The sequence below is a fragment of the Ahaetulla prasina genome, chromosome 4, assembly GCF_028640845.1.
Source record: "Ahaetulla prasina isolate Xishuangbanna chromosome 4, ASM2864084v1, whole genome shotgun sequence".
Taxonomy (NCBI): domain Eukaryota; kingdom Metazoa; phylum Chordata; class Lepidosauria; order Squamata; family Colubridae; genus Ahaetulla; species Ahaetulla prasina.
The window spans coordinates 19449556-19465028 of record NC_080542.1 but is presented as its reverse complement, the minus strand read 5'-3'; the positions used below and the strand labels follow the sequence as shown (position 1 = coordinate 19465028).

At 41.3% G+C, this 15473-nt stretch overlaps 1 protein-coding gene across 2 annotated transcripts in view; it reads right to left on the bottom strand.

Moving 5' to 3' along the window:
* The window catches only part of BCKDK (branched chain keto acid dehydrogenase kinase), a 55877-nt gene that overhangs the window by 22411 nt on the left and 17993 nt on the right, over positions 1-15473 (bottom strand). For both annotated transcript variants that reach the window (XR_009154911.1, XM_058180994.1), the window contains exon 5: positions 1496-1606. Coding sequence is in view for 1 of the 2 variants with exons in the window: in XM_058180994.1 (XP_058036977.1) it covers positions 1496-1606 (111 nt within the window). In the remaining variant the exon portion in view is untranslated. The remainder of the gene's footprint in view (positions 1-1495; positions 1607-15473) is intronic.

Below are 15473 nucleotides of genomic sequence, written 5' to 3'. Positions count from 1 at the left end.
ACTGTCTGACCTTCGGACCTTTCGCCGTGAATTAAAAACTTATTTATTTAGCCAAGCAGGACTGGCTTGATTTTTAAATTTTCAAATTTTTAATTTTTAGTAATTTTATATGGGGTATTTTAGTCTGGGTCAATTTGACGGTTTTAATTTGGCCATTACTGAATATGTATTTTAATTGATATTTTAATTTTGTATATTTAATTGTTTTTAACCTTGGCTGTACACCACCCCGAGTCCTTCGGGAGAAGAGCGGTATAAAAATTTAAATAAATAAATAAATAAATAAATAAATAAATTCCCTTTGAGTCTGCATTACTTATAGTCCTTGACTTACAACCATTCATTTATCCCAAAGGTGCTTTTTCAAGAGGCAACTGGACTTTGCAGACTACAGGAACCAGGAGCTCTACTCAGGTGACCCTGAGGACACAGATAAACCTCCAAGTGCTTCAAGGACCCTCTAAAAGGATGCAAATGACCAGCTGTCTGCAAGGAGTATAAATCCTTCCATTCCCCACCATCCAGTCAGAGCTGAAGAAGCTTCTTGGGTGAGAAGCGAAACATCTTCAAAGAAAAAACAAGGAAGTCCAGTTGCCTCCTGAAAGAGCACCTTTATGACCTGGATGACTGAGAATCTCCATAGACAACCATTCATTTAGTGACTGTTCAGAGATATGACCAGTGCTTGCACTTGGCACCGTGGCAGCATCCCCAATCACATGACCAAAATTAGGGTGCTTGGCAATCAGCATGCATTTACGATAGTTATAGCATCCTGGGCTCATGTGATTGCCATCTGCCACCTTCCCAGCCAGCTTCCAACGAGGAAAATCAAGGGGAGAAGTTGGATTTGTTTAATGACCATGTGATTCACTTAACAGTGGCACTTAACCAGGGCAATAAAGGCTACGGGTATAAGTCGCTTAACAACTTTTTAAGCTTGCTAAACAAGGGCCTCTGGTGGCTCAACAGACTAATGCAGTCTGTTATTAACAGCAGCTGCTTGCAATTACTGCAGGTTCAAGTCCCACCAGGCCCAAGGTTGACTCAGCCTTCCATCCTTTATAAGGTAGGTAAAATGAGAACCCAGATTGTTGGGGGCAATAAGTTGACTTTGTATATAATATACAAATAGATGAAGACTATTTCTTGACATAGTGTAAGCCGCCCTGAGTTTTGGAGAAGGGCGGGATATAAATGCAAATTAAAAAAAAAACTGCCTTGTTTAGCAATGGAAATTCTGGGCCCGATTTTTCTGGTCATAAACCGAGGACTACCTGTACTACTGTTGTTTTGGGAAACAGCTGCTCAAAAAAACAGGCAACGAGGTCCTTGCTATATAATGTGAAGGAAGCAATTATGATACGGCTTTAAGGGTGGGTGATCAGAATGTCCACACGGCCTTAATGGCCTCGTCCGTCTCCCTGCTTTAGATCCAACGCCAGTTATGGGTCATCTCTTTCCGATGCTTCCCCTCAGTCCTTCGTGCGCCTACCACATGGAGGATGGTGGGGTTGCAGCCAATGATGAAGGGAAGGCTTCGAAACCCTTTGATGCGGTGAGCAATACGGACCGGCAGCTCATGGTGCAGGTAACGGGAGCTTTTCTGTAGCCAAAACACAAAAGGGAGATTGTAAATCGGCAGGCTCCAATCTTTCTGGCGGATTGGACCGGAGGTGGTGGGGGGAGGGGGGGAGACAGAGAAGGGATGGTTTCACACACATGTGCCGCTTTCACAAATGCAGCTTTGTGTGCACCTGCCCATCATTTCCATGGCCCGGTTCCAAACGGGCCGCAGCCCGGCAGTGGATTGCAGCCCGGGGGTTGGGGACCCCTATTGTACATCATTTCATTCTGCTGCCTGATTATGTCCAGTATGCATTGGCAGAAGAAAAACATCTTAGTTGCAAAGGTGTTGTGGCCTGTCAGCCACCGGCCCCTCCAGCAGCCGAATCAGATGAGGAGGAGGCATGGGAGTCAGGATCAGCATCAAGGCAACCTGAGAACTCCAAGAGGGAAGAGGGAGCTGGCAGAGAGAGAGAGGGAGAGGGAGAGAGAGGGAGGGGGAGAGGGAGGGGGAGAGAGAGGGAGAGAGAGAGGGGGAGAGGGAGGGAGAGGCGGAGCCTGGGCCGTCCATCAGCCCTCAGATGGAGAATCAGCATCCCCCAGATCTGGAGGTGGCTGATGAAGAAGAGGAGGAGCAGCTGGGTCCAGTGCCTGAGGTGCAGTTGTGCAGGAGACAGAGAAGAGGACAGCAGTAGAAAGCCATGGGATGATCCTGGGGATGGAAGAGCCACTGCTCCTAGGGAAGCCCCATCCTAGCTCTGGGGATAAAAGGCAGGGGGCGGAGATGAATCGATGTGGCAGACAACTATTCAACTTCCGGATGGACAGACTTGTTAGCCTGTGAGAGAAACTTCTTGACGGGGCTGCTGGCACTCCTAACTATGGAATCTTTTGAGTTCATGTCAGTGTTTGTCATGTTTGGAAAGCTGGGTCAGAACACAAGGTTGAGAAACACTGTATTAGAGGGTATCAAATACATAGAGAGCTGAAACAAATGAGATTCAAAAGCTTCAAAGAGACTCAATGCACTTACTAATAATGGATGTTTGGAAAGTTTCCATCTCGCTTCTCAAGATTTTCTGCGCTAGCTCCTCTGTTTTGGCATTAAAACTCATTGGATTATGCCCTCCACTTAAAGGGCTTGCCAGGAATGTTCTCCATGGATGGACACAAGCTGGGCTGCATCTCTTATTATTCCCAGCCAACCTGGCCAAAGGCATAACGCAACTCAACTGAAACACCACAGAGTATCATAAAGATTGATCTAAAGTCCAACAGTCTTGTTGAAACTGGACAGAGCTATGCCAAATTTATAGCCTGGATGGAGGTTTGCCTGAAAATTCAGTCTGCCAAATCACATCAAATAACAGGAGCTTGCTTAAAGGGAACACATATGGAATCAGTCAGGTGTATAAGCATGATTTATGCTTTGTGACCGCTATGCCACAATGGAGGTATATTGTGTGTATGTGTCGTATAACATCATTCACATGATAGCCTCTGAGCCACATAAGAATCAGACTCTAGTTTGCCTGCGTTTATAAGTAGGGAATTCGTTGTAGCTTCACTGTAGCTATCCAAACTTATTTACAATTTATAATATTACAGTTTGCCATCTTGAAGCATTTTACAGAGGGTAAAATGCAGGGGTGGGCTGTTGGGGGTTCACAGGGATTTGAGAGAACCTCTAGCTAAGATTCTGTGCAGCTTGGAGGACCCCCAAATCCCACTCCTGGCTGGCTCCACCCACCCTCCCCTCCCAGGAGTCCCCACGTGGCCCGCTTTGAATGAAGGTAAGTGCAGGACGCGCACGGAAGTTCAGGGAGGGCGAAAAACGGGCCTACAGGAAGTTCGGGAAGACCGGAAACAGGCCCATTTCCGCAGGGGTGAAATCCAGCAGTTTCTGACAGGTTCTGGAGAACCGGTAGCGGAAATTTTGAGTAGTTCGGACAACTGGCAAATACCACCTGTGGCTGATCCCAGAGTGGGGTGGGAATGAAGATTTTGCAGTATCCTTTCCCTGGAATGGGGAGGGGATTTTGCAGTATTCTTCCCTGCCACACCCACCAAGCCCCACCACACCCACCAAGCCACGCTCACAGAACCGGTAGTTAAAAAATTGGATTTCACCACTGCATTTCCGGCCTTCAGAGGGCCTCCAGAGCCTGGGGAGGCCATTTTCGCCCTCCCCGAAGTTCGAGGAAAGCCTCCAGAGCCTGGGGAGGGCAACCCCCCCCTGCTGTGAGTGTAGGAAGCCTTCTAGGCCACGCCCACCATGGCCACGCCCACCCAGCAACCAGGCAGAGAACCCCTTGCTAAAATTTTTGAAGCCCACCCCTGGTAAAAGGTAAAGGAGTCCCCGTAGAGTTTACTCTGCTAGTTGTTACTGACTATAGGGTGGTATTCATCTCCATTTCTAGTCCACTGAACCTAGAACACATTTCCATGGTCATGTGGCCAGCATGTCCCCTTCCCAACAAAGTGGTACCTATTTATCTACACGCATTTTCATGCTTCCGAATTGCCAGGTTGGCAGAAGCTAGGATGAAGACAGGAGCTCACCCGGTCACGTGATGCTTGGGTCTCGAACCTGGGCTGCCAGCTTTCCAGCTGACAACCCAGGCATCTTAACCACTGAGCCACCACACTGCCCAGGAGAAACTTATTGCTTAATAAAACACTGTAATAAAACACTGTAAAACAATCAATAAACCTTATGCATCACAAGGTGACGGAGATAGGAAAGGAAAACAATAGAAGAACAATTATTGAGGCAGTTTGGTGTAGTGGTTAAGCTATTGGCCCAGAAAACAAGTGACTGTGAGTTATAATCTCGCCTTTGGCATAAAAGCGTGCTGGATGACTTTAGGCTAGCTCCTCTCTTTCAGTCCAACACACCTAACATGGTTGTTGTTGTGGGAAAAATAGAAGGAGAAAGGAGTATTGGGTAAGTTTTCCATCTATAAAGTGATAAAAGCAAGTAAAGTAAAGTAAAAAAGTAAAGTAAAAAGTAAAGTGAAGTAAGTAGGCAGAAAGAAAGAAAGAAAGAAAAAAGAAAAAAAGAAAGAAAGAAAATTTCCTATTAGAAATGTAGATTAGAAACCGAAGGAACTATTTTTTAAAAGCTATGATTAATATTCATTAGAGGAAGTTTAGGGCTACAACACAGGAATGCCAGCAATGTTAGTCTTGATGGTTTGTGTACCTGCTAGACTTGCTTTCAGACAGACAAGGAGTATTTTCAGTGGGGTACAGAACTTCATCTGTCACCCAAACCAGGATCGTATTAACAGAATTATGGGTTTCTGGGCAAAGGAGTGTCCTTGGGCGCCTACGACTCCTCCTCACAGGAATAAAAATGTAAATGGTCAGTAAAATTAAACATATATTTGCATGTTAGTATTCATTTAAAAATGCTCTAAAACAGTGATTCCCAAACTGTGAGCCGCGGCTCCCCAGGGAGCCGCGCCACTGCCACAAGGGCGCCGCGAAGAAGCAGCGTCCGCTCCACACGCGGTGCCGCGAGATCCCAGACGCACAAAGCTGGACACGGCCGCAGCAACCGGGACTCGCACACCGCAACTCGGGACAACTCCAAAAGCCAAGGGACCCCCACGCAGCGCACCACACCCCGGGCAGGCCACAGCAGGCAGGAAGACGGCAGACGCCGACGACGGACCAAAGGAGAAGCGCGAGCTCCGGCCCCGCCCGCCCGCCTGAACCACAGCGCCCGCCCAGACCCGCTGCCTGACGAAGCAATGGCGCACCTCCCCTCCAGTCTGCCCGTGACGCCACTGGCCTCCCAGACCACCCGACACGCTGCCCAACACGGCCGCGGCCACCACGCTCGACGGCATCGGGAAAGAGGGGCTGCGCAGAAAATAGCAAAACCACCCCGTTGGTTCCTCCCAGGTGAGCCAGGCTGGAGGCGAGAACAGCCACCTCCTCCACAAGGCGGAGACCCGAGGGAACAAGGGGATCGCGAGAGGCCAAACTCCGAGACCGAAGCAGGGACCCCCACGCCTGGGAAAGTTCCACAGAGGCCGCTCCCATCAAAGGAGACGGCGCGTCCATCAGCAAAACATGAGTATGCCAAACACTTTGTAGAAACAGACTTTTTGATTAAACTCACATACCTATGTGATATCTTTGAAAAGTTGAATGTGTTGAATCTCTCTTTACAAGGAGGCAATATGCACATTTTAAAGTTAACAGAAAAGATTTCAGCTTTCAGAAAAAAATTCAGAAAAAAAGACAAAAATTAAAAAAAAAATCGGATGTACCTATTAAGGGAGCCGCGGAAAAAATCCGAAGTGTTATGGGAGCCGCAAACCGAAAAAGATTGGGAACCTCTGCTCTAAAATGTAATAAATATGTTGCTGTATTTATATGATACAAGGCGCATGGAAGGGTTAACATACACAGATTAGTATGGGGGCCCTATGGTCATGGGGCCCACAGGCAAGTGCCCATCAGGCCCATGTGTTAAGACAGCCCTGGGTTGGACTCGAAGACCTCCAAGGCCCTTTTCCAGTCCTGTGAGTCTATGATTTTATGATTCTCAAAATGTGAACATTTGTATGTGGCTTTTATTTTCAGTTCAGACAGAACTGGACAGTTTAAGTTTAGTGGTTAAGGCACCAGACTAGAAACTGGGAGACAGTGAATTCTAGTCCCATTTTAGGCATGAAGCCTGCTGGGGATTTTAAGCCAGTCCCTGTCTCCAGCCCAATCCACCTCACAGGGTTGTTGTTGCGGGGGACAATAAGAGGAGGAAGGAATATTATATTAGGTAAGGTAAGGTAAAGGTAAAGACACAATACGATGGTCATAGCAAACACTTTTTTCCAACAACCCAAGAGATGACTCTACACATGGACATCACCAGATGGTCAACACAAAAATCAGATGGACTATGTGCTCTGCAGCCAAAGATGGAGAAGCTCTATACAGTCAGTAAAAACAAGACCAGGAGCTGACTGTGGCTCAGATCATGAGCTTCTTCTTGCAAAATTTAGGCTTAAACTAAAGAAAGTAGGGAAAGGCACCAGGCCACTCAGGTATGAACTAAATCATATCCCTGATGAATATACAGTAGAGGTGACAAATACATTTAAAGAATTAGATCTGATAGACAGAGTGCCTGAAGAACTATGGATGGAGGTTCACAACATTGTACAAGAGGTAGCAACTAAAACCATTCCAAAGAAAAAGAAATGCAAGAAAGCAAAATGGCTGTCTGAGGAAACTCTGCAAATAGCTGAGGAAAGAAGGGAAGCGAAAAGCAAGGGAGAAAGAGAAAGATACACCCAGTTGAATGCAGAATTCCAGAGAATAGCTAGAAGAGATAAGAATGCATTCTTAAATGAACAGTGCAAAGAAATAGAAGAAAACAATAGAATAGGAAGGACTCTATATCTCTTCAAGAAAATTGGAGATATGAAGGGAACGTTTCATGCAAAGATGGGCATGATAAAGGACCAAAATGGCAGGGACCTAACAGAGGCAGAAGAGATTAAGAAAAGGTGGCAAAATTACACAGAAGAACTATTCAAGAATGAGCTTAACATCCCTGATAACCACGATAGGGTGGTCACTAACCTTGAGCCAGACATTCTAGAATGTGAAGTCAAATGGGCCTTAGGAAATCTGAGCAACAACAAAGCTAGTGGAGGAGACAGTATTCCAGCTGAGCTATTCAAAATCTTAAAAGATGACACAGTAAAAGTGCTACACCCAATTTGCCAGCAAATTTGGAAAACTCAACAATGGCCACAGGATTGGAAAAGGTCAGTTTACATTCCAATTCCAAAGAAAGGCAATGCCAAAGAATGTTCAAACTATCGCACCATTGCACTCATTTCACATGCTAGTAAGGTTATGCTTAAAATCCAACAAGCTAGGCTCCAGCAATATGTGGATCGAGAACTACCAGAAGTACAGGCAGGATTTTGTAGAGGCAGAGGAACTAGAGATCAAATTGCCAACATACGCTGGATCATGGAGAAAGCTAGGGAGTTCCAGAAAAACATCTACTTCTGCTTCATTGACTATGCTAAAGCTTTGATTGTGTGGATCACAACAAATTGTGGCAAGTTCTTAAAGAAACGGGAGTACCAGACCATCTTATTTGTCTCTTGAGAAACCTGTATGTGGGTCAAGAAGCCACAGTGAGAACTGGACACGGAACCACTGATTGGTTCAAAATTGGGAAAGGAGTCCGGCAAGGCTGTATACTATCACCCTGCCTATTTAACTTATATGCAGAGCACATCATGAGAAAGGCGGGGCTAGATGAATCAAAAATTGGAATTAAGATTGCCGGAAGAAATATCAACAACCTCAGATATGCAGATGATACCACTCTAATGGCAGAAAGCGAAGAGGAACTAAAGAGTCTCTTGATGCGGGTGAAGGAGGAGAGTGCAAAAGTTGGCTTGAAAATCAACATTAAGAAAACTAAAATCATGGCATCCGTCCCTTTCAATTCCTGGCAGATAGATGGTGAAGAAATGGAGGTAGTGGCAGATTTTATTTTCCTGGGCTCCAAGATCACCGCAGATAGGGACTGCAGCCAAGAAATTAAAAGACGCTTGCTCCTGGGGAGGAAAGCTATGGCAAATCTAGACAGCATACTAAAAAGCAGAGACATCACCCTGCCAACAAAAGTGCATATAGTCAAAGCTATGGTTTTCCCAGTTGCAATGTATGGCTGTGAAGGTTGGACCATAAGAAAGGCTGAGCACCAAAGAATCGAGGCCTTTGAACTCTGGTGCTGGAGAAGACTCCTGCGAGTCCCTTGGACTGCAAGGCGAACAAACAAGTCAGGTCTAGAGGAGATCAACCCTGACTGCTCTTTAGAAGGCCAGATCCTGAAGATGAAACTGAAATACTTTGGCCACCTAATGAGAAAGAAGGACTCACTGGATAAGAGCCTAATGCTGGGAAGGATTGAGGGAAAAAGAAGAAGGGGACGACAGAGAACGAGGTGGCTGGATGGAGTCACTGAAGCAGTAGGCATGAGTTTAAATGGACTCCAGAGGATGGTAGAGGACAGGAAGGCCTGGAGGAATGTTGTCCATGGGGTCACGATGGGTCGGACACGACTTCACAACTAACAACAAAAAAGGTAAAGGTTCCCCTCGCACATACATGCTAGCCGTTGCCGACTCTAGGGGGGGGGGGTGCTCATCTCCGTTTCAAAGCCGAAGAGCCAGCGCTGTCCGAAGACGTCTCCGTGGTCATGTGGCCGGCATGATTCAACACCAAAGGCGCATGGAACACTGTTACCTTCCCACCAAAGGTGGTTCCTATTTTTTCTACTTCCATTTTTACGTACTTTTGAAACTGCTAGATTGGCAGAAGCTGGGACAAGTAACAGGAGCTCACCCTGTTACACGGCAGCACTAGGGATTCGAACTGCTGAGCTGCCGATCTTTCGATCGACAAGCTCAATGTCCTAGCCCCTGAGCCACCACGTCCCTTATTATATTAGATATTTTTGCCTATTATTTATAAATGTAATAAAGATAGCATAAAATAAATAAATAGAAAGTCTGTCTTCTGTCATTCAAGCCAGACACATCACAATGTTGTCCAGAAACAGCTTAGCTCCCTCAAAGTACAGAAGGCTAAGCTTACAAGCACAGACTTAATTCCACTTTTCCCCTAAGGGCCCTTAGTCAAGCCCAGTACCTGGTTCGCAGGTTACTGTAGCTACATGTCTTAATTTCAAACACCCTCTGCCTTAAACCAAGGATTGGTTTCCATATGCCCTACATTCTAAAAGATTTGGGTGAGCGGGGCAATTAACTTTTGGGGGCCTTTTCTTTACCTCAATGCTGCAGAAGACACAAAATAGAAATAGAAGGGAGAGAAAAGAGAGATTCTCAAACTAACAAAGTAACATGCACAATTAAGAAGAAGGAAGGGACATTCAGTTGTACTTGCAATATTATCCTTTTACAGTATAGGTTTAAACCAGAAGTGTCTAACCTTGGCAACTTTTAAGACTTGTGGACTTCAACTCCCAGGATTACATTAACAGAAGTGGAAGGGACCTTGTAGGTCATCTAGTCCAACCCCTCACCCAAGCAAGGAGACCCTACACCATTTCTGAGAAACGGCAGTCCAATCTCTTCTTGAAAGTTTCAAGTGATGAAGCTGCCAAAACTTCTGAAGGCAACTTCTGTTCCATTGGTTGACTGTTCTCACTGTCGAAAAATTTCTCCTTATTTCTAGATTGAATTTCTCCTTGCTCAGTTTCCATCCATTATTGTTTGTCTGACCTTCAAGTGCTTTGGAAAATAGGCTGACCCCCCTCCTGTCTGTTAGAGCCCCTCAAATATTGGAAGACAGTTATCATGTCTCCCCTGGTCCTTCTCTTCACTAAACTAGCCATATCCAGTTGCTTGACAGGCATGCGCAGACGATGATACACGGCGCAGGCTCTTTTGTTTGCGGTCGCACTGGTCAGTACACAGTTAGATTTGTGAGAGTGAGCATGTGCCTACAGCTTCAAACAAAATATTGTGAAATATTGTGATTCCATGCCTCAAAAAAAGAAATACGCCCATGGCTATTTGCCAGAATATCTGAAGATGGGTTTCATAGAATCTGTTGTAAATAAACAACATCCAATGTGTTTATTGTGTCATAAAACATTATCCAATGAGGCAATGAAGCCAAGTCGATTGCGAGAACATCTTTCTACAAAGCATCCAAATGATAAGGACAAGCCCATTGAATATTTTTAGGAAATATATAAAAAATTTCTAAATCGTTTAACAATCATTGCATCATTTAAGAAACAACATGCAGCGAACGAAGATGGATTAATTGCCGCTTTTCGCATTTCACAATTAATTGCAAAAAGTGGTAAAAGCTATAATATTGAAGAAACTGTAATAATACCCTCTATAAAAGAATTTATCTCAACAGTAATGTATCAGGATATACCTGAAATTTTAAAAATGCTGCACAAATTGAAGAAATGGCAGGTAATGATGAAAAAAAACTTATAAGTATTCTCCAAAATGCTTCATTTTCCATGCAATTGGATGAGTCTACTATTGCAGATAATAATGCTTTATTGATGGCATATGTACATTATTTTGATGAAAACAATACATTATGAGAAGAAATGCTATTCGCAATAAATCTCATTACAGATACAAGAGGATTATCTATATTTAATACTGTGAAATCATACTTTATAAAAAATAATATTCCTTTCTCTTTAATTTCCTCTCTAAGCTGGTCCTTCACTTCATAAATATTATTCATAAGTTCCTTAAATCTTTCTTCAGAAACTCTGTTCTGTTCCTTTAACATACCTTCCAGGTTAGAATCAGACCCCCTCCTCGTTATAGGGACTTTAGGTGGCTTAGAAGCCATTCTGATTTAAATGAAGTCTCAAATTAAGGTTGTAAAATAAAAACTTTCACCTTGCTTCCTATGGAGAGCTTCAGTTCAGCTGGAATCCACAAAGACGCACTTCACTTTCTCTCACAAGCAGCCTCCAATCCACTTCCTCTCAGACACCATTTTTTTTCCTTCACTAATTTAAAGTGAGAAAAAGTTTTTTCCTTTTTTTGAAAAAAGTAGAAGTCAGCTCTCTTCTTGCTTCCCCAGTGATCGATCACTTGTATTTGTCCCGTCTGCGTCCAGTATTCAAAACGGAATCAATTGAGCAGAGGTGGGAGTCTTCCTCGCGTCCTGCCTAATTAGCAGGATTGCGCCGAGTCCGGAGCAGGGCTGGATTAGGCAGGCTCCCCTCCAAGGCTCTGCTAAACAAAGCAGAGCCCCTGGGGAGATCTTCTGCTCTCCAGCCACTCTTCGCTATTCCCTTTCACCCAGGGAAAGCTTTAAAGCCGGCAACAGCTGTTCTTCGCTGTTTCGCCGGCTTTTTATGGGGTCTCGGTTCGGGGCGCCTTTTCAGTCATCCTCTGGGGAAGACGGAAGCCACCGGAAGAATAATGAACAAATTAGAGAAGATTTATTGATCTCATTTCAAGGTTTGGCAAAAAATTTGGAAGTAATAGAAGACAAAGTGGAGGAAATTAGCCAAACGAATCAGTATTTGGAAAATAAAGTGGGAGAATTGCAAAATAAAATGGATAAAAATGAAGATTATGTGGTGGTGTTACAATAGAGGGCGATGGAGAAGGCTTTGAGAATTAGGGGCCTTCAGGAACAGAATGAAGAAGATCTTTAAAAGGTTATTTCAGAAGTCCTGGCTGAAATGTTAGGATTGGACCCTCGAGATGTTGCTTTTCAAATTGATAAGGCATATAAAGTTAATTCATGGGTAGTGAGGCAGAAAAAGCTCCCAAGAGACATTTTAATTTATTTTTTGACTACCACAATGAGAAATCAGATTTTGCGAGCTACATACCAAAAGAAATTACAAATAGGAGAACAGGAGGTGTTGATCCTGAGAGAGATTCCTGCTAAAATGTTAAAGGATAGGAGGGATTTTAGATTTTTTACACAAGACCTCAAGAAACATCAGATTCAATACAGATGGGAGGTGCCAATTGGTTTAACAGTGTTTTTTCAGGGCAGGAGATATCGAATTGATTCAGAGCTTAAAGCAAAATATTTTCTTTTTAATGTGTTGAAAGTGGATGTAGAAGCAGTGAATAAAAGCCTTCAAGAGAGACAAATGAGAGAGGAAGTTGAAATGGCATCTGTGATGTCATTATCTCAAGAACAACCTCAAGAACAAAGAATGACAAGGAGAGCTATTAAGCGTAAGGAGAAAGAGGAACAACTACAAAGAAAGGAACGGGATACTACTTCTGAAGCTGTGGGAGGAGCTAGGCCGAAGAGTGAGAGTTTTCAGCTGATTGCTCAAAGGCTTCAAGATGCCAGTGATGGCAAATAAATTTCTGACATGGAATGTTAATGGTTTGAATTCAGCACAGAAAAGAAAAAAAATATTTCATTATTTGAAACAATTTAAAAATGATGTGATTTGTTTGCAAGAGACACATATAAAATCATCAGATCAGAAATATTTGATTAACTCAAAATTAGGTAAACATTTTGTTTCTTCATCTCCGAATAAGAAAAATGGTATAGTGATATATTTGAAATTAAATATACCAGCTAAATTAATTGAAGCGGATACTCAAGGAAGATATATAGCTATTGAATTGGTACTAGAAGGAAAAAAGAAACTTTAATTGGTATTTATGCACATAATCAACAAGAAAAAATTTATAAATTGTTACATGAAAAATTGACTTCTTGGGATTATAAAATGTTTATTATATTAGGAGATTTGAATGGTGTAATGGATATTAAAAAAGACAAAAAAACTCTTTCTAAGAATATTTCTACGCATGCAAAATTGCCCAAATCTTGTTTTGAGATGATGGAAGATCTTGAGCTGAGAGACATTTGGAGAATACAGAATTTTGAAGAGAGAGATTACACTTATTTTTCGGATAGACATCAATCTTTTTCACGTATTGATTTTATATTAATTACTAATGACTTGCTTTCTAGGGTTAAGAAAAAGAAGATATTTCCAAGCTGTTTAACTGATCATAGTCCAGTATGGATGGAATTGCAACAAGAAGAAGGTAGAAGATCATGGAGAATAAATGAGAATTTGTTTAAATATGAGTATAATGTAAATCAATGTAAAAAACAAATGAAAGAATTTTTTGATTATAATTTGAATAGGGGAACTTCGATAGAAATGGTTTGGGACGCTAGCAAGGCCTTTATGAGAGGTATTTTAAATATATATGAACAATAGACAGAGGAGAAAGCTACAAAAACAGCGTAGGTATTTAGAAGAGGAAATTCAGAGGAAACAACAATTATTGGTATATAATCCACATGATTTAAAAATTAGGGATGCGATAAGGATATTACAGAGTCAATTTAATATGTTAATGGCAGATCAGGTGGCAACAAACATACAATATGCTAAACATAATACTTTTTGTAATGCCAATAAATCAGGGAGGTGGCTGGCTTATATGTTAAGGAAAAAACAGAAAGCACGTACTATTGAAAGAATTGAATATAAGGGTAAAGAGATATTTCAACAGGATAAAATTAAAAAAAGCTTTCCTGGAATATTATACAAATTTATACGCTAGAGATACAATATTGAATATGGATATTGATATTTATTTGAAAGAATATAAGGTTAAAGGTTTAACTAATGAACAAAGGGAAGAGTTGAATCGGCCTATAACTTCTGAAGAAATTATCTTGGTGATAAAGCAATTAAAAGTAGGGAAATCCCCGGGCACAGATGGACGTACAGCAATATATTATAAAAATTTACAGGATGAGATAGTTGGTCCACTTAAGGAGTTATTTAATCAGATACAGATGGGAGGAGGAGTGTCACCATCATGGAGAACTACTTTTATTTCATTGATACCAAAAGAGGATCAGGATTATACTAAGCCTGGGAATTATAGACCAATTTCACTCTTGAATAATGATTATAATATTTTTGCGAAAATAATGGCAAATAGGTTAATGGAAATTGTATAACAAAGGATTCATACTGACCAGTCTGGTTTTATAAAAGGGAGACAAATGAGGAATAATGTTAGGCAGATAGTGAACTTATTGGAATATTTGGAAAAGAAAAATCAGATTTCGGCAGTGTTTATCTTTTTGGATGCAGAGAAAGCTTTTGATCGTTTGCATTGGGAATTTTTATCTAAATTAACAGACAAAATGCAATTTGGAAATGGTTTTATCCAAATACTTACAGCAATTTATGGAGAGCAAACAGCTCAGATAATAATTAATGGTAGTTTGACAAATAGTTTTACAATTGTGAAAGGAACGAGGCAGGGGTGTCCTTTATCACCTTTATTGTTTATTTTGTCTTTGGAACCTTTATTGGATAAGATAAGAGAGTTAAGGGAGATAGAGGGTATTAGAATTAGAAGACATGAATACAAAGTCAGAGCATTTGCAGACGATTTGGTCGTTATGTTGACTCAGTCTATAAATTCACGTGTATATTTGTTGAAAGTAATTAATCAATATGGAAAAGTCTCAGGGTTTAAAGTGAACCAAAATAAAACAAAAGTGATAACCAAAAATATGACTAAGAATCAGAGAGAAAAATTAAAGGAAATAACAGGATTTGAAATTGTAAAAAAGGTTAAATATTTAGGAGTTTTTCTTACTTCATCAAATGTAAAATTGTATAAGAATAATTACGATGTGTTATGACAAAAAATTCAGAAGGAAATGAATTCTTCGAAAAAATTAAAATTATCTTTGTTGGGGAGAATAGCAGCTATAAAAATGAATGTTTTGCCTAAATTCTTGTTCTTGTTTCAGATGATACCAATAATTAAGAAAGATAAAAATTTGGAAGAATGGCAGATCGGAATTAATAAATTTATATGGGAAAGGAAAAAAGTGAGAGTTAAAATGAAAATAATGCAAGATACACGGGAAAGAGGAGGATTAAAAATGCCTAATTTAAAATTGTATTTTGAAGCAGTTGTTCTTTCTGTAATAAGTGATTGGTTTAATTTGAAGGAGGAAAGGATTTTGAATATAGAAGGTTATGATTTATTATATGGTTAGCATGCATATTTATTGTATGATAAGAAAATAAAGTTTTTAAGAATCATATGTTGAGAATTTCTCTTTTGCGTGTCTGGAAAAAATATTATTATAAGTTAAACTATAAAATTCCTATATGGGCAAGTCCTCGGCACGCAATAGAGAATATAAATATAGAACAGGAACAAGAATTTATTACTTATAAAAATCTTTTATATAATGAGAGGGGAAATTTACAACTAAAATCTTTGTATACATTAAAAGAAGAAGGGAGGAATTATATTTGGTTTCAATATGGGCAGTTAAAGGCTAGATGGAAAGAAGATCAGAAAATTGGTATTATT